This window comes from Oncorhynchus tshawytscha, linkage group LG10, assembly GCF_018296145.1.
Source record: "Oncorhynchus tshawytscha isolate Ot180627B linkage group LG10, Otsh_v2.0, whole genome shotgun sequence".
Classification (NCBI taxonomy): domain Eukaryota; kingdom Metazoa; phylum Chordata; class Actinopteri; order Salmoniformes; family Salmonidae; genus Oncorhynchus; species Oncorhynchus tshawytscha.
Window position 1 is genome coordinate 53988439 of NC_056438.1, and position 26037 is coordinate 54014475.

The 26037-nt window shown below is 41.0% G+C and overlaps 2 protein-coding genes and 1 gene segment (V, D, J or C); all 3 read left to right on the forward strand.

Annotated features, from left to right (window-relative positions):
* Positions 1-4817: 4817 nt before the first annotated feature.
* On the forward strand, positions 4818-5653 carry LOC112259603. The segment is given in 2 exon segments: positions 4818-5020; positions 5131-5653. Coding segments are annotated over 2 exon segments (525 nt in total).
* Positions 5654-6435: 782 nt separating this feature from the next.
* LOC121847646 lies at positions 6436-14443 on the forward strand. The gene is made up of 5 exons (XM_042329580.1): positions 6436-6963; positions 7123-7455; positions 7970-8089; positions 12542-12807; positions 14300-14443. The coding sequence occupies exons 1-5, from the start codon at positions 6924-6926 to the stop codon at positions 14441-14443; spliced, it is 903 nt and encodes a 300-aa protein (XP_042185514.1). The 5' UTR covers positions 6436-6923.
* Positions 14008-15937, forward strand: LOC112259604 (T cell receptor alpha variable 17). The gene is made up of 2 exons (XM_024434235.2): positions 14008-15049; positions 15258-15937. The coding sequence occupies exons 1-2, from the start codon at positions 15010-15012 to the stop codon at positions 15659-15661; spliced, it is 444 nt and encodes a 147-aa protein (XP_024290003.2). The 5' UTR covers positions 14008-15009; the 3' UTR covers positions 15662-15937.
* Positions 15938-26037: the final 10100 nt, after the last annotated feature.

Below are 26037 nucleotides of genomic sequence, written 5' to 3' on the forward strand. Positions count from 1 at the left end.
AATGGTGTCGTCTGCGTAGAGGTGGATCAGGGAATCGCACGCAGCAAGAGCAACATCATTGATATATACAGAGATAAGAGTCGGCCCGAGAATTGAACCCTGTGGCACCCCCATAGAGGCTGCCAGAGGACCGGACAGCATGCCCTCCGATTTGACACACTGAACTCTGTCTGCAAAGTAATTGGTGAACCAGGCAAGGCAGTCATCCGAAAAACCGAGGCTACTGAGTCTGCCGATAAGAATATGGTGATTGACAGAGTCGAAAGCCTTGGCGAGGTCAATGCAGACGGCTGCACAGTACTGTCTTTTATCGATGGCGGTTATGATATCGTTTAGTACCTTGAGTGTGGCTGAGGTGCACCCGTGACCGGCTCGGAAACCAGATTGCACAGCGGAGAAGGTACGGTGGGATTCGAGATGGTCAGTGACCTGTTTGTTGACTTGGCTTTCGAAGACCTTAGATAGGCAGGGCAGGATGGATATAGGTCTGTAACAGTTTGGGTCCAGGGTGTCTCCCCTTTGAAGAGGGGGATGACTGCGGCAGCTTTCAATCCTTGGGGATCTCAGACGATATGAAAGAGAGGTTGAACAGGCTGGTAATAGGGGTTGCGACAATGGCGGCGGATAGTTTCAGAAATAGGGGGTCCAGATTGTCAAGCCCAGCTGATTTGTACGGGTCCAGGTTTTGCAGCTCTTTCAGAACATCTGCTATCTGGATTTGGGTAAAGGAGAACCTGGAGAGGCTTGGGCGAGGAGCTGCCGGGGGGGGCGGAGCTGTTGGCCGAGGTTGGAGTAGCCAGGCGGAAGGCATGGCCAGCCGTTGAGAAATGTTTATTGAAGTTTTCGATAATCATGGATTTATCGGTGGTGACCGTGTTACCTAGCCTCAGTGCAGTGGGCAGCTGGGAGGAGGTGCTCTTGTTCTCCATGGACTTCACAGTGTCCCAGAACTTTTTGGAGTTGGAGCTACAGGATGCAAACTTCTGCCTGAAGAAGCTGGCCTTAGCTTTCCTGACTGACTGCGTGTATTGGTTCCGGACTTTCCTGAACAGTTGCATATCACGGACACTATTCGATGCTGTTGCAGTCCGCCACAGGTTGTTTTTGTGCTGGTCGAGGGCAGTCAGGTCTGGGGTGAACCAAGGACTGTATCTGTTCTTAGTTCTGCATTTTTTGAACGGAGCATGCTTATCTAAAATGGTGAGGAAGTTACTTTTAAAGAATGACCAGGCATCCTCAACTGACGGGATGAGGTCAATGTCCTTCCAGGATACCCGGGCCAGGTCGATTAGAAAGGCCTGCTCGCAGAAGTGTTTTAGGGAGCGTTTGACAGTGATGAGGGGTGGTCGTTTGACTGCGGCTCTGTAGCGGATACAGGCAATGAGGCAGTGATCGCTGAGATCCTGGTTGAAGACAGCGGAGGTGTATTTGGAGGGCCAGTTGGTCAGGATGACGTCTATGAGGGTGCCCTTGTTTACAGAGTTAGGGTTGTACCTGGTGGGTTCCTTGATGATTTGTGTGAGATTGAGGGCATCTAGCTTAGATTGTAGGACTGGCGGGGTGTTAAGCATATCCCAGTTTAGGTCACCTAACAGAACAAACTCTGAGGCTAGATGGGGGCGATCAATTCACAAATGGTGTCCAGGGCACAGCTGGGAGCTGAGGGGGGTCGGTAGCAGGCGGCAACAGTGAGAGACTTATTTCTGGAGAGAGTGATTTTCAAAATTAGTAGTTCGAACTGTTTGGGTATGGACCTGGAAAGTATGACATTACTTTGCAGGCTATCTCTGCAGTAGACTGCAACTCCTCCCTCTTTGGCAGTTCTATCTTGACAGAAGATGTTATAGTTGGGTATGGAAATCTCTGAATTTTTGGTGGCCTTCCTGAGCCAGGATTCAGACACAGCAAGGACATCAGGGTTAGCAGAGTGTGCTAGAGCAGTGAGTAAAACAAACTTAGGGAGGAGGCTTCTGATGTTGACATGCATGAAACCAAGGCTTTTTCGATCACAGAAGTCAACAAATGAGGGTGCCTGGGGACATGCAGGGCCTGGGTTTACCTCCACATCACCCGCGGAACAGAGAAGGAGTAGTATGAGGGTGCGGCTAAAGGCTATCAAAACTGGTCGCCTAGAGCGTTGGGGACAGAGAATAAGAGGAGCAGGTTTCTGGGCATGGTAGAATATATTCAGGGCATAATGCGCAGACAGGGGTATGGTGGGGTGCGGGTACAGCGGAGGTAAGCCCAGGCACTGGGTGATGATGAGAGAGGTTGTATCTCTGGACATGCTGGTTGTAATGGGTGAGGTCACCGCATGTGTGGGAGGTGGGACAAAGGAGTTATCAGGGGTGTACCGACATATTAGTAAATTACTGTATTCTTGTAACTCTTTTAACTACATTTTTTAGGCTAATGTATAGTTTATTTGTATTATTGGATTTTAGAGTAAATACCAAGATCATTCCTTATTTCAAATACATCTACCTTGTGATTTATCCAACACCTCCTCACATTTGTAGGTGACAGTTTTCTCCAGACCATCCAGCCAAACCAACATGAAGTGTATGGAGAGGAGGGTGGTAATGTTCAACTTTCCTGCAACTGCTCCTCTGCATACAGTGTACTGTGGTATAAACAGTATCCAGGATCAGTTCCCCAATACCTTCTGCTCATCCACCATGCCTCTAGGACTGTAGTGAGAGCTAAACCTCCATACCCTCGCATCCCTGTTAAACTGAACAAAGAGAAGACCTGTACAGATCTGGAGATCTCCTCTGTTGAAGTGAAATACTCTGCTCTGTGCTACTGTGTTGTGACGTCCACAGTGACGAATAACTTATTGACTCAGTAGTGAGCGGAAATGAATGGATTTACAAGCATTTGCTGTCTTCTGTTACACCACAGTGTTATCAAGTGGAGTCTCTAGTGAATAAATCAAAGGTACATATCTTTGTTTCTACATTGTCAGTAGGAGGAGCTAGAGTATACAACTCAGGATTAGATAATGAATCCTCAAGATAAAACATGATCATAGCCAGTTAATGCTGTGCTTTTTGTCAGCAGCTGGTGCTTATTCAACACATCCTGCCATCTACAATGTTGTCCTGTTCACTATTACTCTTCTTTGACTTGATAGGTAAGTAATTACATTTTCATTGAAACTGAGTGTGATTATGTTAATCTTTTGCGTATAGGGGGCAGTATTTTTGTTTTTGGCTAAAAAACATACCCATTTGAAACTGCCTATGTTTCAGTCCCAGAAATTAGAAAATGCATATAATTGTCAGATTAGGATAGAAAACACTCTAACGTTTCCAAAACTGTAAAAATATTGTCTGTGAGTATAACAGAACTGATATTGCAGGCGAAAACCTGAGGAAAATCCAATCAGGAAGTTCCTCTTATTTTGAAACCTCTCTGTTCCTATGCATGCCTATCCTCCATTTAAAGGAATATCAACCAGATTAATTTTTCTATGGCTTCCCTAATGTGTCAACAGTCTTTAGACATAGTTTCAGGTTTTTATTTTGAAAAATGAGTGTGAAAGACCACATTGCGTAAGTGGATAGGTGGGGGCTCTCAGAGTGAGTTTTGCGCTACAGAGTAAAGTGGCCATTGTTTCTCCCGGTGTTTTTGAAAAACCTACACACCAGGTTGATATATAATCGAATATATATTTTAAAAACAACCCTGAGGATTGATTATAAAAAACATTTGACATGTTTCTGTGGACATTATGGATATTATTTGAAATATACGTCTGCGTTGTCATGACCTCTCTTTCCTGTGGATTTCTGAACATGACGGGAGAAACAAACGTAGGTATTGTGGGTATAAAAATAATCTTTATGTAACAAAAGGAACATTTGTTGTGTAACTGGGAGTCTCGTGAGTGAAAACATCCGAAGATCATCAAAGGTAAACGATTAATTTGTTTGCTTTTCTGATTTTCGTGACCTAGCTACCTAATGCTTAGTGTGCATAATGTTATGTTGTGCAATCGATAAATTTACACAAACGCTTGAATTGCTTTTGCTGTAAAGCATAATTTCAAAATCTGAGACGACAAGTGGATTAACAAAAGGCTAAGATGTGCTTTGCAATATTGCACTTGGGATTTCATGAATATGAATATTTTTTTGTAATATTATTTGACTGTGGCGCTATGCTATTCAACGGTTGCTGCCGAAAATGATCCTACTAACGGGATGGGTAGCGTCAAGAAGTTAAGGTGTATTTATTTTTCAAATAAATTATTACAAAGCCAATACATGATATATGTACGAATGTCTTTAACTTTGAAAATGTTTTCTCTTAAACTGCATTTGATTTTCATTTATTCTATCATTTGCTTTAAAAAAAAGTGTTAGATTATATATAGTATTATGTTTTACAGGTGTCAGTTCTGAACAGGTATTAACACCCTACACTGATGTAGAAGTGTCTTCAGAAAGGGACAGTTTCTCTCTCTTGTAACTACACCTCTTCTGATAACATTCTTCTATGATATCGACAATATCCCAAATCAGCACCACAGTTACTGGTTAAGGAGTATGAAGCTATTATACCAGGGTTCACTCTAAAGCATGACAAAAAAGCCAAACGTGTGGATCTGGAGATCTCCTCTGCTGAAGTGACAGACTCTGCTCTCTACTACTGTGCCCTGATGGCCATTGTGACAGGAAACCCAGAAACACTGCACAAAAACCTTCATATGTGATTCATACAATAACGGAGGGAAACTATTCCACCCCCCCATTCTCCCCAGTGGAGAGAACGAGAAATGCAGTACCACTGAAGAGAGGACAAATGAGAGGAGAGGAGAGATTGAGTATTTTTTAGAGCAACTGTACTTTGGGGTGGAGCTTGTAGCGAAACTAAGCAGGAATGATCAACAGAAAACATTTGCAGATTCATTTGGTTTGGAGATTTCAGGTTCTGTTGTGCTATTAGTCAGTTTGACTTCCAACCATAGCCATGTTCATGTTCATCTGGTCAATTATTACGTTCTCAGTAATAGGTAAGTTATGGCTTTCAAAGTAGTGTCATGTTTTCTGTTAAGAAAATTACAACAATACAATTTAATTTTAATAAAATAATTTCTCATTGTTCATTTCTTCCCATTTACAGGTGGCAGTTATGAGCAGACTATAGAGCCAAACCAACATGAAGTGTATGCAGAAGTGGGTAGTAATGTTCTTCTTTCCTGTAACTACTCCTCAGCAGACACTCTACTATGGTATAAACAGTCTCCAGGATCAGCTCCCCAATACCTTCTGCTCATCCCACACTACAGTGGGACTGAAAATAGAGATGATTCTCTTGACTCTCGCTTATCTGGTAAACTGAACAAAGAGAAGACCCGTGTGGATCTGGAGATCTCCTCTGCTGAAGAGACAGACTCTGCTATGTACTACTGTGCTCTGAAGCCCACAGTGACAGGAAACCCAGAAACACTGTACAAAAACCTAACATCGCCTGAGAGAGTTTTACACTGTAGTTACAGGTTTCATTTGACAATAGCGCCATCAAGTGGAGTCAATATGCAGCCATTATATTGTGTCAAGAGGAGGAGCTTAGTTTTACAAATCATGTGTCGTGAGAGGAACTGAGTGAATGTTCCAAGAGAAGATCATTTAACAGAGAAGTCTCTGTCTCACACCCAGTCGCTATGATGCTGCTCTTTTCAGTCTTGTTTATGTGCACTTATAGGTAAGAATTCCCTGTCATTAACTGAATGTGTACAAACAGAATGTACAATGTTCAGCATTCATTACAATATGGTATTATACATATCAAGTGGTAATACACTTTGAAACACCAAGTGTGGATATATTGTACGCTGTCTAAATTTACTCAGTGATCCATATTTTATTTTTTACAGGACATCATTTCTCCAGATTTAGTGGATGTTATGGAGGGTAGTAGTGTTAAACTCTCCTGTAGATACAACAGCTCATTAACCAACAGTCTGTTATTGTACCTCCAGCAACCTGGATCCTCTCCACAGTTCCTCATTCTGGACTACTCTGGGATCAAAACCAACACTGATAGTACAAAATGGACCCTCACACATGAAAAGAGGAAAACCGTGTGGATCTGGAGATCTCCTCTGCTGAAGTGACAGACTCTGCTCTGTAATACTGTGCACTGAAGCCCACAGTGACAGGAAACCCAGATACACAGTAGAAAAACTGATCTTGACCAGTGGTGTAAAGGAATTAAGTTAAAATACTGTAAAGTACTACTTAATGAGTTTTTGGGGTTTACTTTCTTTTTATATTTTTGACAATACTTTTACTTCACTACATTCAGAATTTTGTATTCTGAATGTAAATCCGAGATACCAAATGTGTGTAGAGGGTAGTTTTGCTGTCCTGCAACTACTCCTCAACATACAGTGTTTTGTGGTATTAAACAGGGTCAGCTCCTCAATTCCTCCTCTTCATCCACCATGACTCCATATTCTCACCTCGCTTTTAAACTGAACAAAGATCTTGAGATCTCCTCTGCTGAAGTGAGACTTTGCTCTGTACAACTGTACTGTAGAGCCCACATTGACATGAAACAGAGAAACACTGTACAAAAACTATACGACAGTCTGCACTGTACTGCTGTGATATGACATCCACAGTGCCTCAAAACTTATTGACTCAGCAGTGAGATTAATTTTATGGATTTACAACATCTGCTGTATTCTGTTAGACCACAGTGTCATCAAGTGGAGTTTCTAGTGAATAAATCAAATGTTTATGAAACATCTTTGATTCTACATTGCCAGTAGGAGGAGCTAGAGTATACAACTCAGGATTAGATTATGAATCCTCAAGATAAAACATGAAACTACCATGAAGAACATTGCCAGTTGATGCTGTGCTTTTCATCATCAGTTGGTGCTTATTCTACACATCCTGGCATCTACAATGTTGTTCTGTTCACTATTACTCTTAATTGACTTGAAAGGTAAGTAATTACATTTTCATTCAAAATGAGGGTGATTATGTTTAGGTGTGTTTACTTTTCAAATCAAAGATTATAAAGACAAGGCACAACATGAGGATGCATGTTTTTATATATATATATATATTGAAATTAATTACATTTTCAATATGGGTTTTACAGGTCTCAGTTCTGAACAGGTTTTAACACCCTACAGTGATGTAGAAGTAGCTTCAGAAAGGGACAGAGTTACTCTCTCTTGTAACTACTCCTCTGGTGACACTCTTCAATGGTATCGGCAATATCCCAATTCAGCACCACAGTTACTGGTTATGGAGTATGGTGATATTACACCAGGGTTCACTCTAAATCATGACAAAAAAGCCAAACGTGTGGATCTGGAGATCTCGTCTGCTGAAGTGACAGACTCTGCTCTGTACTACTGTGCCCTGGAGTCCACAGTGACAGGAGACCTGCCAACACCGTTCAAAAACTGCTATCTATTCAAGAGGAGGAGCTAAACTAAGTAGACCACAAGGGGATATCGTTTAGTCTGTCACAGAGGAGTGGTACCTCAGTGTTACTGAGAGAGCTGCTGAACTTCAACCATCATGTTTCTCTATCCACTTTTATTCATTTCTGCACTTGTTGGTGAGTTTTCTCAATGTTCATTATAGCCACTGTTCCAAGGTTCAAACAAGGTTCAAAATTAAAGAGTAACACCGATAGTGAGCTGCAGTTCGAAACGTCAAAATCCATTGACAATGTTTGTGATGACATGGTCTCAGAGAATTTTGTATTCTGAATGTATATCCGAGATATCAAATTTGTAAGACATGTTATGAATTACAATTTGTATTTTAACGATCTGTCTTCTGTAACCATACCAAACATAACATCTTACTTTTTTCACTGTCCCGGACTAACATTTACTAAGTTACGTCTAGTCTATGAGACCAGGCTGTGTATAAAGCTGTCATATCACAGAGCAGTAGTGAACCTATTCCCGATAAGAAATAATCATCCACAACGTCCCGGACATCAACTGAACTGATCATAACAAGCCTAACCCTGACAGGTTCATCTCTCTACTACTGTGCTCTCAGGGATTGTTATAACCAGTGTTGTTATACCCAGCGATACATATACTGTACAAAAACCTGCAGAACAAAATGCTTTGTTGCTGTGTGGATCATCATTAAACATCAAACCACAACTTGATATAATAATGGCAGACATTGAGATCAGATAATTGTTATCACACCTGTGCTGTGGTCACACCTGTGCTGTGCTGTGTGCAATCACCAGGTGGTGATTTGGATATGACAAAGTGCAACAATATTAATGTTTGTAGTTACTCCTCACAATTTATACAACTTGGTGGTGTAGTATGAAAGTCAACCTGAAGGGGGAAACCTAACAAAGCACACACACCCATGATTCAGAGGATGCCATACAGACAGACACCTCCCCATGGTCTACTACTGCATGTAATACAGAATAACATGAAGCATCAACAGTAGGACAGAGGGTGTCAAAGCTCTGTGATAGATAGATCAGCATTGATCTGCTCCTTACCTTTTCCACTTCAAACTGACTGACTAGTCATGAGAAATTGGCTGATCCTTCATGTTCTGGCTGCATGCTGCTTTGGTATAACATCACTCTGTTCATCTGTCTCTTTCTGTGCATTTGTTGATTTGATTTATATACATTATTATTATAAGTTGTGAAGATATATTTATCTTTCTTTTCAGGGTGCAGAGCAGAAGAGAATGTAAGACAGCCAACAGAAGATGTAATGGTCGTAGAAGGACACCCAACAACACTCACTTGTCTATTTGATACAACTTCTCCATCACCATATCTCTTCTGGTACAAACTAGCAAATGACAAGCCCATTTTTATGCTGAGAAGGGATACATTTTCACCTGGGGAAACTACTACTGAGTTCAAGGACAGATTTGATGCACATCTGAATGTCACAGGAAAATCAGTCCCCTTGACGATCCAGAGGTTGCAGCTGTCTGACTCTGCTGTGTACTACTGTGCTCTGAGGCCCACTGTGACTAAAGTATATTCAGGCCCCTTACAAAAACTATAGGTTTCACGTGTCCACACAAACATACAGTACCACTGAAAAGTTGGGATCAACGCATAAAATGTATTTCAATATACTTTGTGTTTAAGAGTAGACCTGAATTAGATACTCTGTAGATTACATTATTGTTTATACATGAATAATAACAGAATATCTGTAGGTATATTAACATAAAAATTAATCATAGTAACTTCATGGAACATTTAAGTCATTGTCAGTTCCTTTAGGCTACTTTCTACATTAAGCTAGACGTGTAAGCTTTACACTTTGTCTATTGTACTGGAAAGAGTGCTAATGTAATATTGTCTTATACATTTCTTTACAATCTTACCACTCTCTGAACAGGCTCATCCTTCATGTCTGTCAGTTGATGGTGATATACAGGATGAGATGGACATGGAAGAGAGAGAGAGGATCTCAACCTCTTACTGTAACTCACAGTCACTCTCAGTGTGTTCTGTATAACCATGGTACTCTGTCTGATCATCTGGCTGGTTCTTGATGTATTCTGCTTCGGTTTGATGGAACCTTTACTCTCATTGATTAATAATCGTCATGTACAGTGCCTTGCGAAAGTATTCGGCCCCTTGAACTTTGCGACCTTTTGCCACATTTCAGGCTTCAAACATAAAGATATAGAACTGTATTTTTTTGTGAAGAATCAACAACAAGTGGGACACAATCATGAAGTGGAATGACATTTATTGGATATTTCAAACTTTTTTAACAAATCAAAAACTGAAAAATTGGGCGTGCAAAATTATTCAGCCCCCTTAAGTTAATACTTTGTAGCGCCACCCTTTGCTGCGATTACAGCTGTATGTCGCTTGGGGTATGTCTCTATCAGTTTTGCACATCGAGAGACTGAAATTTTTTCCCATTCCTCCTTGCAAAACAGCTCGAGCTCAGTGAGGTTGGATGGAGAGCATTTGTGAACAGCAGTTTTCAGTTCTTTCCACAGATTCTCGATTGGATTCAGGTCTGGACTTTGACTTGGCCATTCTAACACCTGGATATGTTTATTTTTGAACCATTCCATTGTAGATTTTGCTTTATGTTTTGGATCATTGTCTTGTTGGAAGACAAATCTCCGTCCCAGTCTCAGGTCTTTTGCAGACTCCATCAGGTTTTCTTCCAGAATGGTCCTGTATTTGGCTCCATCCATCTTCCCATCAATTTTAACCATCTTCCCTGTCCCTGCTGAAGAAAAGCAGGCCCAAACCATGATGCTGCCACCACCATGTTTGACAGTGGGGATGGTGTGTTCAGGGTGATAAGCTGTGTTGCTTTTACGCCAAACATAACATTTTGCATTGTTGCCAAAAAGTTCAATTTTGGTTTCATCTGACCAGAGCACCTTCTTCCACATGTTTGGTGTGTCTCCCAGGTGGCTTGTGGCACCTTTAAACAACACTTTTTATGGATATCTTTAAGAAATTGCTTTCTTCTTGCCACTCTTCCATAAAGGCCAGATTTGTGCAATAAATGACTGATTGTTGTCCTATGGACAGAGTCTCCCACCTCAGCTGTAGATCTCTGCAGTTCATCCAGAGTGATCATGGGCCTCTTGGCTGCATCTCTGATCAGTCTTCTCCTTGTATGAGCTGAAAGTTTAGAGGGACGGCCAGGTCTTGGTAGATTTGCAGTGGTCTGATACTCCTTCCATTTCAATATTATTGCTTGCACAGTGCTCCTTGGGATGTTTAAAGCTTGGGAAATCTTTTTGTATCCAAATCCGGCTTTAAACTTCTTCACAACAGTATCTCGGACCTGCCTGGTGTGTTCCTTGTTCTTCATGATGCTCTCTGCGCTTTTAATGGACCTCTGAGACTATCACAGTGCAGGTGCATTTATACGGAGACTTGATTACACACAGGTGGATTGTATTTATCATCATTCGTCATTTAGGTCAACATTGGATCATTCAGAGATCCTCACTGAACTTCTGGAGAGAGTTTGCTGCACTGAAAGTAAAGGGGCTGAATAATTTTGCACGCCCAATTTTTCAGTTTTTGATTTGTTAAAAAGTTTGAAATATCCAATAAATGTCGTTCCACTTCATGATTGTGTCCCACTTGTTGTTGATTCTTCACAAAAAATACAGTTTTATATCTTTATGTTTGAAGCCTGAAATGTGGCAAAAGGTCGCAAAGTTCAAGGGGGCCGAATACTTTCACAAGGCACTGTATCTTTTATTATCACTCAATGTACCTTTTTTTATCTTCCAGAGTGCACAGCAGACCAAGATCAACAGCAACCAGGAGGTGTGATTGCTACAGAAGGAGGATTGGTAACACTGAGTTGATAATATAACACCAGTGCTAATAATAATGCATATCTATTTTGGAACAAACAAGAAGCTAATGACTTCCCTAAACATATGCTGAGCTGTAATTATTTTTGTTCTGGAGACAATACTGCAGGGTTCAAGGAGAGATTCATTGCAAGTCTAAATGCCAAGACACAATCAGTGCCCTTGACGATTCAGAGGTTGCAGCTGTCTGACTCTGATGTGTACTGCTGTGCTCTGAAGCCCATTGTTACAACAGGATATACACTGTGTGTGCACGTGGGTGCGTGTATACAGTACTTTGTGTTGTGTAACGTTTTTTAAGTCAATGGGAGGTGTTATATAACTGAGGCAGAGGAAAGGAAATGCCTTTTATAGCTGACAGTGAGAAACCAGGGGAGTCATTCTGTCATAACTATTTGTGTGTTCAATCTTTTCACTGTGTTAAATAACAGTTACTAGCATGTTTCTATGATACATTTTAATATATGCACTATTGGGTGAATTTGATGCTATTCATCATATCCAGTCACTGTGAATGTAGTGTTAGGTTTTAATTATCCGAGTAAATAACTCACGGACACTAGAGAAGCTTAATCAAATTTAATTCTTCCCAAAGGGTCGATACAGCTGCATTCAGACAAATAACATTTCATACATGAACTGATATTTATCCCTTTCTCCAAGGCTGATTCTCCTTCTCCACAACTGAACAGCCAATGCATTGCTGTTGCTTGACAGAACCTTAGTGATATCTGTTCTTCCTCACTTCATCTAACCTAACCTCTACCCCAAAGTGCTCACTTCTCCCCAACTCAAGGCAGTCATGGTTATTGATACCAGACTCTGGTATACCAGACTCTCTCTCCTCCTCCCTCCACACAATGTAAATGTTACCCTCTCTCCCTCAGTGACATTGTTAGGTTCTAAGATCTCCACCCGTCTCCCCTACACATTACAATGCCATGTGACTCCTATAGATAACCATTAACTTCTGATGTAAAAATGTGTCTCGTTCATGGTTGGACACTATCCTTATGAATACATCAATGTTCCAAGTCTATCCCAGAATCTAACAATAGTTACTGATGACTGGAGTCATATTCCTGTGAAGGATCTTCTGTCCATTTTTAATGCACTTGACTGAATAATGATTTGAATTTTATAATAATTTCCTGGTACCAATTCCTGTTTTCATAAATGTTTTCCAGGTGGAAGTCATGTTAATGACATTACTCCAACATCAGATAAGGCGTTTGGGTTGGAGGGTGATGTCATAAATCTGTCCTGTAACTACTCCTCTGCTAGTACTCTCCAGTGGTATCACCAGTACCCTGGATCATCTCCCATCTTCCTCCTCCTCACTGGAGTGTCCTCAAACCCGTCTGTGGTGAACGTTACTCCTCCATACCCACCACTGCCTGTTAAACTGAATGAAGAGAGAACCCCTGTTGAGATGGAGATCTCCTCTGTAGAAGTGAGATATTATGCTCTGTACGACTGTGCTGTAGAGACGATATTGCCCGGACAGTGTGAAACACTGTACAAAAAACATTCAACACTCTGCACTGTACTGCTGTTCTGTGACGTCCACAGTGACGCATAAGTTATTGACACAACAGTGAGCTGAATTTCATGGATTTACAAGCATCTGCAGTCTTCTGTTAGTCCACAGTGCCATCAAATGGATTCTCTAGTGAATAAATCAAATTATATGAAACATCTTTGATTCTACATTGTCAGTAGGAGGAGCTAGAGTATAAAACTCAGGATTAGATTATGAATCCTCAAGGCAATACATGAAACTACAATGAAGAACATAGCCAGTTGATGCTGTGCTTTTCATCAACAGTTGGTGCTTATTCTACACATCCTGACATCTACAATGTTGTTCTGTTCACTATTACTATTATTTGACTTGATAGGTAAGTAATGACATTTTCATTCAAACTGAGTGTGATTATGTTGAGAGGTATTATTTTTTCAAATCAAAGATCATAAAGATAATGCACAACATGAGGATAAATGTTTGTTTTTTTACTTTTATTTGGAATTAATTCAATATTCCATGTTTTAAAGTAATATATATATAATATATCATATAATGTTTTTACAGGTGTCAGTTCTGAACAGGAATTAACACCCTACACTGATGTAGAAGTGGCTTCAGAAAGGGACAGAGTAACTCTCTTTTGTAATTACACCTCTTCTGGTGTCACTCTTCTATGGTATCGACAATATCCCAAATCAGCACCACAGTTACTGGTTATGGAGTACGCAGATATTACACCAGGGTTCACTCTAAATCATGACAAAAATGCCAAACGTACGGATCTGAAGATCTCCTCTGCTGAAGTGACAGACTCTGCTATGTACTACTGTGCTCTGAGGCCCACAGTGACAGGAAACCCAGAAACACTGTACAAAAACCTAACATCGCATGAGAGAGTATTTCTACTCCGTAGGTTTTATTTGACAATAATGCCATCAAGTGGAGTCAACACGCATCCATTCTATTGTGTAAAGAGGAGGAGCTTAGTTTTACACATGACATGTAATGTTCACCCAGAGAGGGAATGTTCCAAGACAAGATAATTCTACAGAAGTCTCTGTCTAACACACAGTGGCTATGATGCTGCTCTATTCAGTCTTGTTTTAGTGCACTTGTAGGTAGGAATTCACTCTCCATCAACTGAATGTGTACTAACAGAACGTTCACAGTTCAGTATTCAGTACAATATGGTATTATCAATATCAAGTGGTAATATACTTTGAAACACCAAGTGTGGATATACTGTACACTGTCTATATTGACTCAGTAATACATGTTGTTATTTTTTACAGGTACAAGTGTTGAAGACATAATTACTCCAGACAGAGATGTAGTGGACTTTACGGAGGGTAGTAGCATTAAACTCTCCTGTAGATACAACAGCTCATTAACCAACAGTCTGTTATGGTACCTCCAGCAACCTGGATCCTCTCCACAGTTCTTCATCCTGGACTACTCTGGGGTCATAACCAACACTGATAGTACAAAATGGACCCTCATACATGAAATGGATCTGGACATCTCCTCTGCTGAAGTGACAGTCTCTGCTCTGTACTACTAAGTAGCAATTCTGAAGATGACAATTCCACTAGGCCTATGGTGGGTGGTGTGGATGTTGATACCATCACATCATCCTGCAGCTACACTGGCTCTGTAAACAATATACATTGGTATCATTAGTATCCCAGGTCTAAACCAGAGTTCCTGAATCTCGCCTTCCAGCTCAGGTTCATATAGACCGCGTGGATCTGGAGATCTCCTCTACTGAAGTGACAGATTATGTTCTGTAAACCTGTGCCATGGAGCACACAGTGACAGGAAACACTTCCTCATACAAAAAGCTGACAGTCTGACACAAATATGCAGATGGTATATATAGTATAGCATGGTGGATCTATTGAAAAAACAAACCAAGACTACAGCAAAAACTAGACCAAAAGGAACTGAAAACCCTTAAACACAAACCACAGAAGAAGAGTTACATATCCAAATATCAGAGGAGGGGCCTCATAGTTAAACACTGGTATAGGCTGGATATACCTGCAGCCATGAGGATGTCTCTGTAGAGGATTTACTCAGCTCTCTCCCTGTCTTATCTCTCAGTTGGATTATCTAGTCTGTGTCAGGATGTCACTCATATTACTGTTGCTCCTCTCAGCGTTTGTAGGTGAGTGCTGAATACTCAGGTTAAACCAAATCATATTTTGAATACAGCGACATTGCTTTCTTTCAGTGAATGATTGCATTAAAAACAGTGGTATTTTACTGGGAAGTTTCAATTCTTTCTCTTGTCATACTTTATGGGCACCTAATACATGTATTTTTTATCTTTAGAAATAAACATTAACACAATGACAATACTTATGTTGTTGCAGGTGATAGTATGGAGCAGGAAACAATAACTCCAGTGAAGCCTGAAGTCAATGCTCTCCAAGGAACAGACATCACTCTCTCCTGCAACTACAAGGGCAACATTATCAATCTACAATGGTACCGTCATTACCCCGGATCCAGACCAGAATGTCTTCTTTGGATCCTACAAACCAACAAGTATGTACAGAATACATCCATTACGACTCCACGACACACTGGTAGACTGAATGAAGAGAAGACCCGTGTTGACTTGATGATCTCCTCTGTTGAATTGGAAGACTCTGCTCTGTACCACTGTGCCTTGCAGCCCACAGTGACAGGAAACCTAGACTCACTGTACAAAAACCTGTCAAGACACTTGAGGGTGAACAGTGCATTGTATTTTGATCAATCAGTTACTATTTAGAGTACATTAATACATACATTTTTTCCCTGATTATCCACATTAATTGAAAAAGAAGCAAGAAAACACATTTAACTTAAATATTACTGAGGAAATAATACTTGACATTTTCTTCCTGTTTTGATATAACATGATCAAAGATACTAGTCTGAATAAATACAGAAAGAAGAACATTTGTGGTGTTGTTTCACTTCCTTTTAGCAGGGGATCCCAAACATTTTCAATCGGTGACCCCATTCCAGCATTGTGGAACATCACGTGATGTTTATTCATGTGATATTTGAATGGGCTAAAAAAACACAATAAAAAAAACTTTAGCTGACATGGGCTTGTTGATCTGTTCATTGCTGACAAGTTATAAATAGCTCTCTAAGTTATGCAATGAATAACATGACAAGAGGAACTGATAGTGTCCGAACGGTTTTGCCTGAAATATGTATGTGACCACTCTATGGAAAGATGAGACTCTCACTGTCGATGTGCCAACTTCTGTTTGTAGCGTACCATTTGGGCTATCAAAACATCTTGTTATTTTTGTATACCTAAAGGGGTTCAAAAATTCCAAATCAGATAGCTTAATGATCCATGGTATGACCCAAAGTTAAATGATGCACTCGGCATGCCTTTGCACATTTCGGTGTGGTATCATTTCCCCCAACATTTCAACGAAACAATTGAATATACAATAAGCTCCTCCCATAGTGCAGAGCCCCGGAATTATGAGACTTCTCAGCTACAGTGGATGGAACATAAAGTCTATAACAGTCTATTCTTCCTCTATCCTTATATCACAATGCACATTGGCTTGGGAATACTTTACTTATCCTGGCTGCATGCTATTTTGGTACAGTATACTGCTTCTCCTTCCTATTCTCTTTGTCAGAATTTTAGCTAATAAGTTATTACATATGATTGATTATTAAACAAAATCATTATAACTTTTTTTTCAGAGTGCAGATGTGATGAGGCTGTTGACCAGCAGAGTGGATATGTTACTGCCCTTATCGGAGGACTAGTAACACCCAGCTGTAACTACACTACCAGTAGTCCATGTCCTGATCTCTTCTGGTACATCCAGTTAATGTCTGCAAAACACCAGAATTTACTCTGGAACATGATAAAAAGGCCAAACTTGTATATCTGGAGATATCCTCTGCTGAAGTGACAGACTCTGCTTTGTACTACTTTGCTCTGAGGACCCACAGTGACAGGAAACTTAGACACACCGTACAAAGATATTTAACATCTGATTAAGGTGAGAAAGTTATCAACAGGCACATTAATGAATATGTCCAAAACACAAAACCCCTCTAGTCATAATCCTAATCTTAACCCTAGCTTCCTGTACACACCCCGGATCAACCCTAACTCTGGCCATAACCCTAACGCTGGCTTCATTAGAGTCATCAATATGCCAATGTAAACTCAGATTGTTTTATATAAATATGAACTTTATCAAACAAAACATGCATGTATTGTGTAACATGAAGTCCTATGAGTGTCATCTGATGAAGATAATTCAAGGTTAGTGATTAATTTGATCTCTATTTCCGCTTTTTTTGAATGCTATATTTTGCTGGAAAATGGCTGTGCTTATTGTGGTTTGGTGGAGACCTAACTTAATCGTTGGTAGTGCTTTTGCTGAAAAGCATATTTGAAATCAGACACTTTGGTGGGATTAACAACAAGCATAGCTTTAAAATTGTATGAGACACATGTATGTTTTAGGAATTGTAATTATGAGATTTCTGTGGTTTGAAGTAGGCGTCCTCTATTTTCACTGGTAATTGTCATATCGATCCCGGTAGTGGGATTGCAGACATATGAAGTTATGAGATCTTCAACCAAAACCTGAAATTAGATTAAGAGAACTTCAGTGAACAAATAACACAACAACAAAATACTTGTTTCATTTATTTTCATAAACAAAGTCATGCAATACCCAATGCGCCAGTGTGAAAAAGTAATTTCCCCCTTACACTCAATAACTAGTTGTGCCACCTTTAGCTGAAATGACCCCAGCTTCCTGTAGTTGTTGATCCGTCTCTCCATGCATAACTGCTTTAACCCAGCAACATTTGTGGGTTTTCAAGCATGAACTGCTCGTTTCAATTCCCACCACAAAATCTCAATTGGCATTAGGTCTGGACTTTGACATTCCAAAACTTCAAAAGTGTTGCATTTTTTTGCCATTTTCTTGTAGACTTGATTATATGTTCTGAAACATTGTCTTGCTGCATGACCCAGCTGTGCATCAGCTTCAGCTCACAGAAAGATGGTCTGACATTCTCCTGTAGAATTATCTGATACAGAGCAGAATTCATGGTTCCTTCTATTGAGGCAAGTCATCCAGGTCCTGAGGCAGCAAAGCATCCCCAAACCATCACACTACCCCCACCATGCTTGACCATTGGGTATAAAGTTCTTCCTCTGGAATGTTTGCTTTTCACCAGGTATTTGTTGACAATTTCACCAGACATTTGTGTTGTTGTTTTGATTCCTTAGAGGATTAATATCTCTAGGGTATGGGGCAGCATTTGGAATTTTGGATGAAAAGTGTGCCCAAATTAAACTTCCTTCTACTCAGGCCCAGAAGATAGGATATGGATATAATTAGTAGATGTGGATAGAAAGCACTCCAAAGTTTCCAAAACTGTTAAAATAGTGTCTGTGAGTATAACAGAACTGATTTGGCAGGTGAAAAGCTGAGAAAAATCCATTCAGGAAGTATGATTTTTTGTTGTTGTTGTAGTTTTCTATTCAATGCCATTACAGTATCCATTGACTTAGGACTCACATTGCAGTTCCTATGCCTTCCACTAGATGTCACCAGTCTTTAGAAATTGTTTCAGGCTTGTATTCTGAAAAATGAGGGAGTAAGAGCAGTCTGAATGAGTGGATCCTGCCGTGTCACAGAGCTTTTTCATGCGCACGACCGAGAGAGTGCCTTTCTTGTTTGCCTTTTATATTGACTACGTTATTGTCCGGTTGAAATATTATTGATTATTTAGGCTAAAAACAACCTGAGGATTGAATGTAAAGATCGTTTGACATGTTTCTATAAACTTTATGGATACAATTAGGATTTTTTTGTCTGGCTGTTGTGACTGCGTTTGAGCCTGTGGATTACTGAAGAAAACGCACAAACAAAACAGAGGTTTTTGGATATAAAGAGAGACTTTATCAAACAAAAGGAACATTTATTGAATAAATGAATGTCTTCTGAGTGCCACCATATGAAGATAATCAAAGGCAAGTGATTAATTTTATCCCTATTTCTGACATGTTTAACTCTTCTACTTGGCTGGTTACTGTTTGTAATGATTTGTCTGCTGGCTATGTTCTCAAATAATCGTAAGGTATGCTTTCACCGCAAAGCATTTTTGAAATCTGACACCGTGGTTGGATTCACAAGAAGTTAATCTTTAAACCTATGTAAAATAGTAGTATCTTTTCTGAATTTTTATAATGAGTATTTCTGTATTTGAATTTGGCTCTGCAATCACTGGATGTTGGCCAGGTGGGACGCTAGCATCCCACATACCCTAGAGAGGACAGGCAGTACTTGTCTTATTCTTCTCCATTGGTTTTTGTGAAGAACATACATTTTGAGGCAATACCAATAGAGGGCAGACATTCATTATGTTTTCACCAATTCTTGTCACAGTTGCATATTCTGTTTGTGCTACTTTTATTAACAATTTACATTTATTTTATAAATGTCTGCGGTTTTCCAAATGCATGCAGTTTGCTGTTTCAGTGTCTTAAGATATTTTTGTCAGATGTTATGGAATACTGACATATAATTACAAGCATTTCATAAGTGTCAAATGCATTTATTGACAATTACATGAAATTGATGCAATGAGTCAATATTTGCAGTGTTGACCCTTCTTTTTCAAGACCTATGCAATCTGCCCTGGCATGCTGTCAATTAACTTCTGGGCCTGACTGATGGCAGCCCATTCTTGCATATTTAATGCTTGGAGTTTGTCAGAATTTGTGGGGTTTTGTTTGTCCACCCGCCTCTTGAGGATTGACCACAAGTTCTCAATGGGATTAAGGTCTGGGGAGTTTCCTGGCCATGGATCCAAAATATCGATGTTTTGTTCCCAGAGCCACTTAGTTATCACTTTTGCCTTATGGCAAGGTGCTCCATCATGCTGGAAAAGGCATTGTTTGTCACCAAACTGTAAGGACTACTTCCGGCGCCGACAGAGATGGCCGCCTCGCTTCGCGTTCCTAGGAAACTATGCAGTTTTTTGTTTTTTTATGTGTTGTTTCTTACATTGGTACCCCAGGTCATCTTAAGTTTCATTACATACAGTCGAGAAGAACTACTGAACATAAGAGCAGCGTCAACTCACCATCAGTACGACCAAGAATATGACTTTCGCAAAGCGGATCCTGCGTTCTGCCTTTCACCCAGGACAACGGAATGGATCCCAGCCGGCGACCCCAAAAAACGACTTCGAAAAAGGGGAAAACGAAGCGGTCTTCTGGTCAGACTCCGGAGACGGGCACATCGTGCACCACTCCCTAGCATTCTCCTCGCAAATGTCCAGTCTCTTGACAACAAGGTTGATGAAATCCGAGCAAGGGTAGCATTCCAGAGGGACATCAGAGACTGTAACGTTCTTTGCTTCACGGAAACATGGCTCACTGGAGAGACGCTATCGGAGACGGTGCAGCCAGCTGGTTTCTCCATGCATCGCGCCGACAGAAACAAACATCTTTCTGGTAAGAAGAGGGGCGGGGGCGTATGTTTTATGGTTAACGTGACGTGGTGTGATCATGACAACATACAGGTACTCAAGTCCTTCTGTTCACCTGATTTAGAATTCCTCACAATCAAATGTAGACCGCATTATCTACCAAGGGAATTCTCTTCGATTATAATCACAGCCGTATATATTCCCCCCCAAGCAGACACATAGATGGCTCTGAACGAACTTTATTTGACTCTTTGCAAACTGGAATCCATATATCCGGAGGCTGCATTCATTGTAGCTGGGGATTTTAACAAGGCTAATCTGAAAACAAGACTCCCTAAATTTTATCAGCATATCGATTGCGCAACCAGGGTTGGAAAAACCTTGGATCATTGCTATTCCAACTTCCGCACCGCATATAAGGCCCTGCCCCGCACTCCTTTCGGAAAAGATGACCACGACTCCATTTTGTTGATCCCTGCCTACAGACAGAAACTAAAACAAGAAGCTCCCGGGCTGAGGCCTGTTCAACGCTGGTCTGACCAATCTGATTCCACACTCCAAGACTGCTTCCATCACGTGGACTGGGATATGTTCCCTATTGCGTCAGACGACAACATTGACGAATACACTGATTCGGTGTGCGAGTTCATTAGAACGTGCGTTAAAGATATCGTTCCCATAGCAACGATTAAAACATTCCCAAACCAGAAACCGTGGATTGATGGCAGCATTCGCGTGAAACTGAAAGCGCGAACCACTGCATTTAATCAGGGCAAGGTGACTGGAAACATGACCGAATACAAACAGTGTAACTATTCCCTCCGCAAGGCAATCAAACAAGCTAAGCGTCAGTATAGAGACAAAGTAGAATCTCAATTCAATGGCTCAGACACAAGAGGTATGTGGTAGGGTCTACAGTCAATCACGGATTACAAAAAGAAAACCAGCACCGTCACAGACCAGGATGTCTTGCTCCCAGGCAGACTAAATAACTTTTTTGCCCGCTTTGAGGACAATACAGTGCCACTGACACTGCCCGCAACTAAAACATGCGGACTCTCCTTCACTGCAGCCAACGTGAGAAAAACATTTAAACGTGTCAACCCTCGCAAGGCTGCAGGCCCAGACGGCATCCCCAGCCGCGCCCTCAGAGCATGCGCAGACCAGCTGGCTGGTGTGTTTACGGACATATTCAATCAATCCCTATCCCAGTCTGTTGTTCCCAAATGCTTCAAGAGGGCCACCATTGTTCCTGTTCCCAAGAAAGCTAAGGTAACTGAGCTAAATGACTACCGCCCCGTAGCACTCACTTCTGTCATCATGAAGTGCTTTGAGAGACTAGTCAAGGACCATATCACCTCCACCCTACCTGACACCCTAGACCCACTCCAATTTGCTTACCGCCCAAATAGGTCCACAGACGATGCAATCTCAACCACACTGCACACTGCCCTAACCCATCTGGACAAGAGGAATACCTATGTGAGAATGCTTTTCATCGACTACAGCTCGGCATTTAACACCATAGTGCCCTCCAAGCTCGTCATCAAGCTCGATACCCTGGGTCTCGACCCCGCCCTGTGCAACTGGGTACTGGACTTCCTGACGGGCCGCCCCCAGGTGGTGAGGGTAGGCAACAACATCTCCACCCCGCTGATCCTCAACACTGGGGCCCCACAAGGGTGCGTTCTGAGCCCTCTCCTGTACTCCCTGTTCACCCACGACTGCGTGGCCACGCACGCCTCCAACTCAATCATCAAGTTTGCGGACGACACAACAGTGGTAGGCTTGATTACCAACAACGACGAGACGGCCTACATGGAGGAGGTGAGGGCCCTCGGAGTGTGGTGTCAGGAAAATAACCTCACACTCAACGTCAACAAAACTAAGGAGATGATTGTGGACTTCAGGAAACAGCAGAGGGAACACCCCCCTATCCACTTCGATGGAACAGTAGTGGAGAGGGTAGTAAGTTTTAAGTTCCTCGGCGTACACATCACAGACAAACTGAATTGGTCCACCCACACAGACAGCATTGTGAAGAAGGCGCAGCAGCGCCTCTTCAACCTCTGGAGGCTGAAGAAATTCGGCTTGTCACCAAAAGCACTCACAAACTTCTACAGATGCACAATCGAGAGCATCCTGTCAGGCTGTATCACCGCCTGGTACGGCAACTGCTCCGCCCACAACCGTAAGGCTCTCCAGAGGGTAGTGAGGTGTGCACAACGCATCACCGGGGGCAAACTACCTGCCCTCCAGGACACCTACACCACCCGATGTCACAGGAAGGCCATAAAGATCATCAAGGACAACAACCACCCGAGCCACTGCCTGTTCACCCCGCTATCATCCAGAAGGCGAGGTCAGTACAGGTGCATCAAAGCTGGGACCGAGAGACTGAAAAACAGCTTCTATCTCAAGGCCATCAGACTGTTAAACAGCCACCACTAACATTGAGTGGCTGCTGCCAACACACTGACTCAACTCCAGCCACTTTAATAATGGGAATTGATGGGAAATGATGTAAAAATATATCACTAGCCACTTTAAACAATGCTACCTAATATAATGTTTACATACCCTACATTATTCATCTCATATGTATACGTATATACTGTACTCTATATCATCTACTGCATCCTTATGTAATACATGTATCACTAGCCACTTTAACTATGCCACTTTGTTTACATACTCATCTCATATGTATATACTGCACTCAATACCATCTACTGTATCTTGCCTATGCCGCTCTGTACCATCACTCATTCGTATATCTTATGTACCTATTCTTTATCCCCTTACACTTGTGTCTATAAGGTAGTAGTTTTGGAATTGTTAGCTAGATTACTTGTTGGTTATTACTGCATTGTCGGAACTAGAAGCACAAGCATTTCGCTACACCCACACTAACATCTGCTAACCATGTGTATGTGACAAATAACATTTGATTTGATTTGATTTGATTTGGATTGTTGGGAGAAGTTGCTCTCAGAGGATGTGTTGGTACCATTCTTTATTCATGGCTGTGTTCTTAGGCAAAATTGTGAGTGAGCCCACTCCCTTGGCTGAGAAGCAACCCCAAACATGAATGGTCCCAGGATGCTTTACTGTTGGTATGAGACAGGACTGATGGTAGCGCTAACCTTGTCTTCTCCGGACAAGCTTATTTCCAGATGCCCCAAACAATCGGAAAGGGGATTCATCAGAGAAAACTTTTTGACTTTTCCCCAGTCCTCAGCAGTCCAATCCCTGTACCTTTTGCAGAATATCAGTCTGTCCCTGATGTTTTTTTACTGGAGAGAATGGCTTCTTTGCTGCCCTTCTTTACACCAGGTCATACTCCATCAGTCTTCGCCTCACTGTGCATGCAGATGCACTCACACCTACTCCTCCAAACCCACGACTGTCTATTAAACTGAAGAAGGATAGAACCTGTGTGGATCTGGAGATCTCCTCTGCTGATGTAAAATACTCTGCTCTGTGCTCTTGCGCCTTGCAGTCCACAGTGACAGGACACCTGGAAACATTGTACAAAAACCTGACAGTTCATGATATACTCCTGTTGTGCATGTTTTAGGGCAATGGTGTGGCTTACTACTGTAAGTAATAAAAAAAAGCTACACAATTATTTTACTTTGTGTACCGACAGGTTAGTAAATTACTGTATTCCTGTCATCCTCTTAAGGATCCGCCCCTTTTTTTCAAATATTTGCCTAACATGACACACCCAAATCTAACTGCCTGTAGCTCTGGAACTGAAGCAAGGATATGCATATTCTTGGTACCATTTGAAAGGAAACACTTTGAAGTTTGTGGAAATGTGAAAGGAAAGTAGGAGAATATAACACAATAGATCTGTTAAAAAATAATACTTAGAAAAAACCAAACATTATTTTGTATTTTTTGTAACATCATCTTTGAAACTCATGAGAAAGGTCATAATGTATTATTCCATCCCAGGTGCAATTTCAATTCAGCAGTGTAAGTGCAAAGGTTTAGACTGGTCCAATAAACTATTGCATTTCTGTTCATAATTTGGTATCAAGTCTGCCCAAATGTGCCTAATTTGTTTAGTAATAACTTTCCATGTACAAAGTTGTGCAGTCTCCTCAAACCATAGCATGGTATTCTTTCACTGTAATAGTTACTGTAAATTGGACAGTGCCGTTAGATTAATAAGAATGTAAACTTTCTGCCAATATCAGATATATCTATGTCCTGGGAAATGTTCTTGTTACTTACAACCTCATGCTAATCGCATTAGCCTACGTTAGCTCAACCGTCCCGGGGAAGGGACACCAATTCCAAAGGTTTACATTTTTTAGGCTAATGTTTTTTTATTTTTTTATCAGTATTATTGAATTTTAGAGTAAATACTAAGATCTTTCCTGATTTCAAAAACATCATTTCAAATAGACCATCCAGACAAACCGACATGAAGTGTATGGAGAGGTGGGTAATTATGTTAAACTTTCCTGCAACTACTCCTCAGCATATAAAGAGTAACAGGATCAGTTCCCCAATTCCTCCTCTTCGCCCTCCATGCCTCTAGGACTGTAGTGAGAGCTAAATCTCCATACTCTCACAAAGAGAAGACCCGTGTGGATCTGGAGATCTCCTCTGTTGAAATGAGACTGCTCTGTACGACTGTGCTGTAGAACCCACAATGATAGGAAACTGAGAAACACTGTACAAAAAACATACATGCACTATACTGCTGTGCTGTGATGTCCACAGTGACGCATAACTTATTGACTTAGCAGTGAGCTGAATTTCATGGATTTACAAGCATCTGCTGTCGTCTGTTAGACCACAGTGCCATCAAGTGGATTCTCTAGTGAATAAATAAAATTAATATAGATGTATTTAATTCTACATTGTCAGTAGGAGGAGCTAGAATATGAAACTCAGAATTAGATCACAGACTCCTCAAGATAAAATATGATACTACCACGAAGATCATAGCCAGTTGATGCTGTGCTTTTCATCAGCAGTTGGTGCTTATTCTACATATCCTGCCATCTACAATGTTGTTCTGTTCACTTTTACTCTTCTTTGACTTGATAGGTAAGTAATTACATTTTTTCATTTAAAATTAGTGTGATTATGTTTAGGTGTATTCATTTTTCAAATCAAGGAATATAAAGATAATGCACAGAATTTTTTATCTTTACACTGCATTTGGAATTAATTCATTCTGCCATGTGGTTTTAAAGTATTAAATTTAATATGTGTTTTATGTTTTACAGGTCTCAGTTCTGAACAGGTATTAATACCCTACACTGATGTAGAAGTGGCTTCAGAAAGGGAAAGAGTTACTCTCTCTTGTAATTATTCTTCTGGTAACACTCTTCAATGGTATCGACAATATCCACAATCAGCACCACTGTTGCTGGTCATGGAACATATGCTTGCAAAAACACCAGGGTTCTTACTAAATCATGACAAAAAAGCCAAACGTGTGGATCTGGAGATCTCCTCTGCTCAAGAGACAGATTCTGCTCTGTACTACTGCGCCTTGCAGCCCACAGTGACAGGAAACCCAGAAACGCTGTACAAAAACCTGACAGTTCACGATAAACTCTTCTCATTCATATTTTAGGGCAGGGGTAGGGCTTAGTCAAGATAATACATTCTCCGTTAAAAAACTGTTGGAATTCA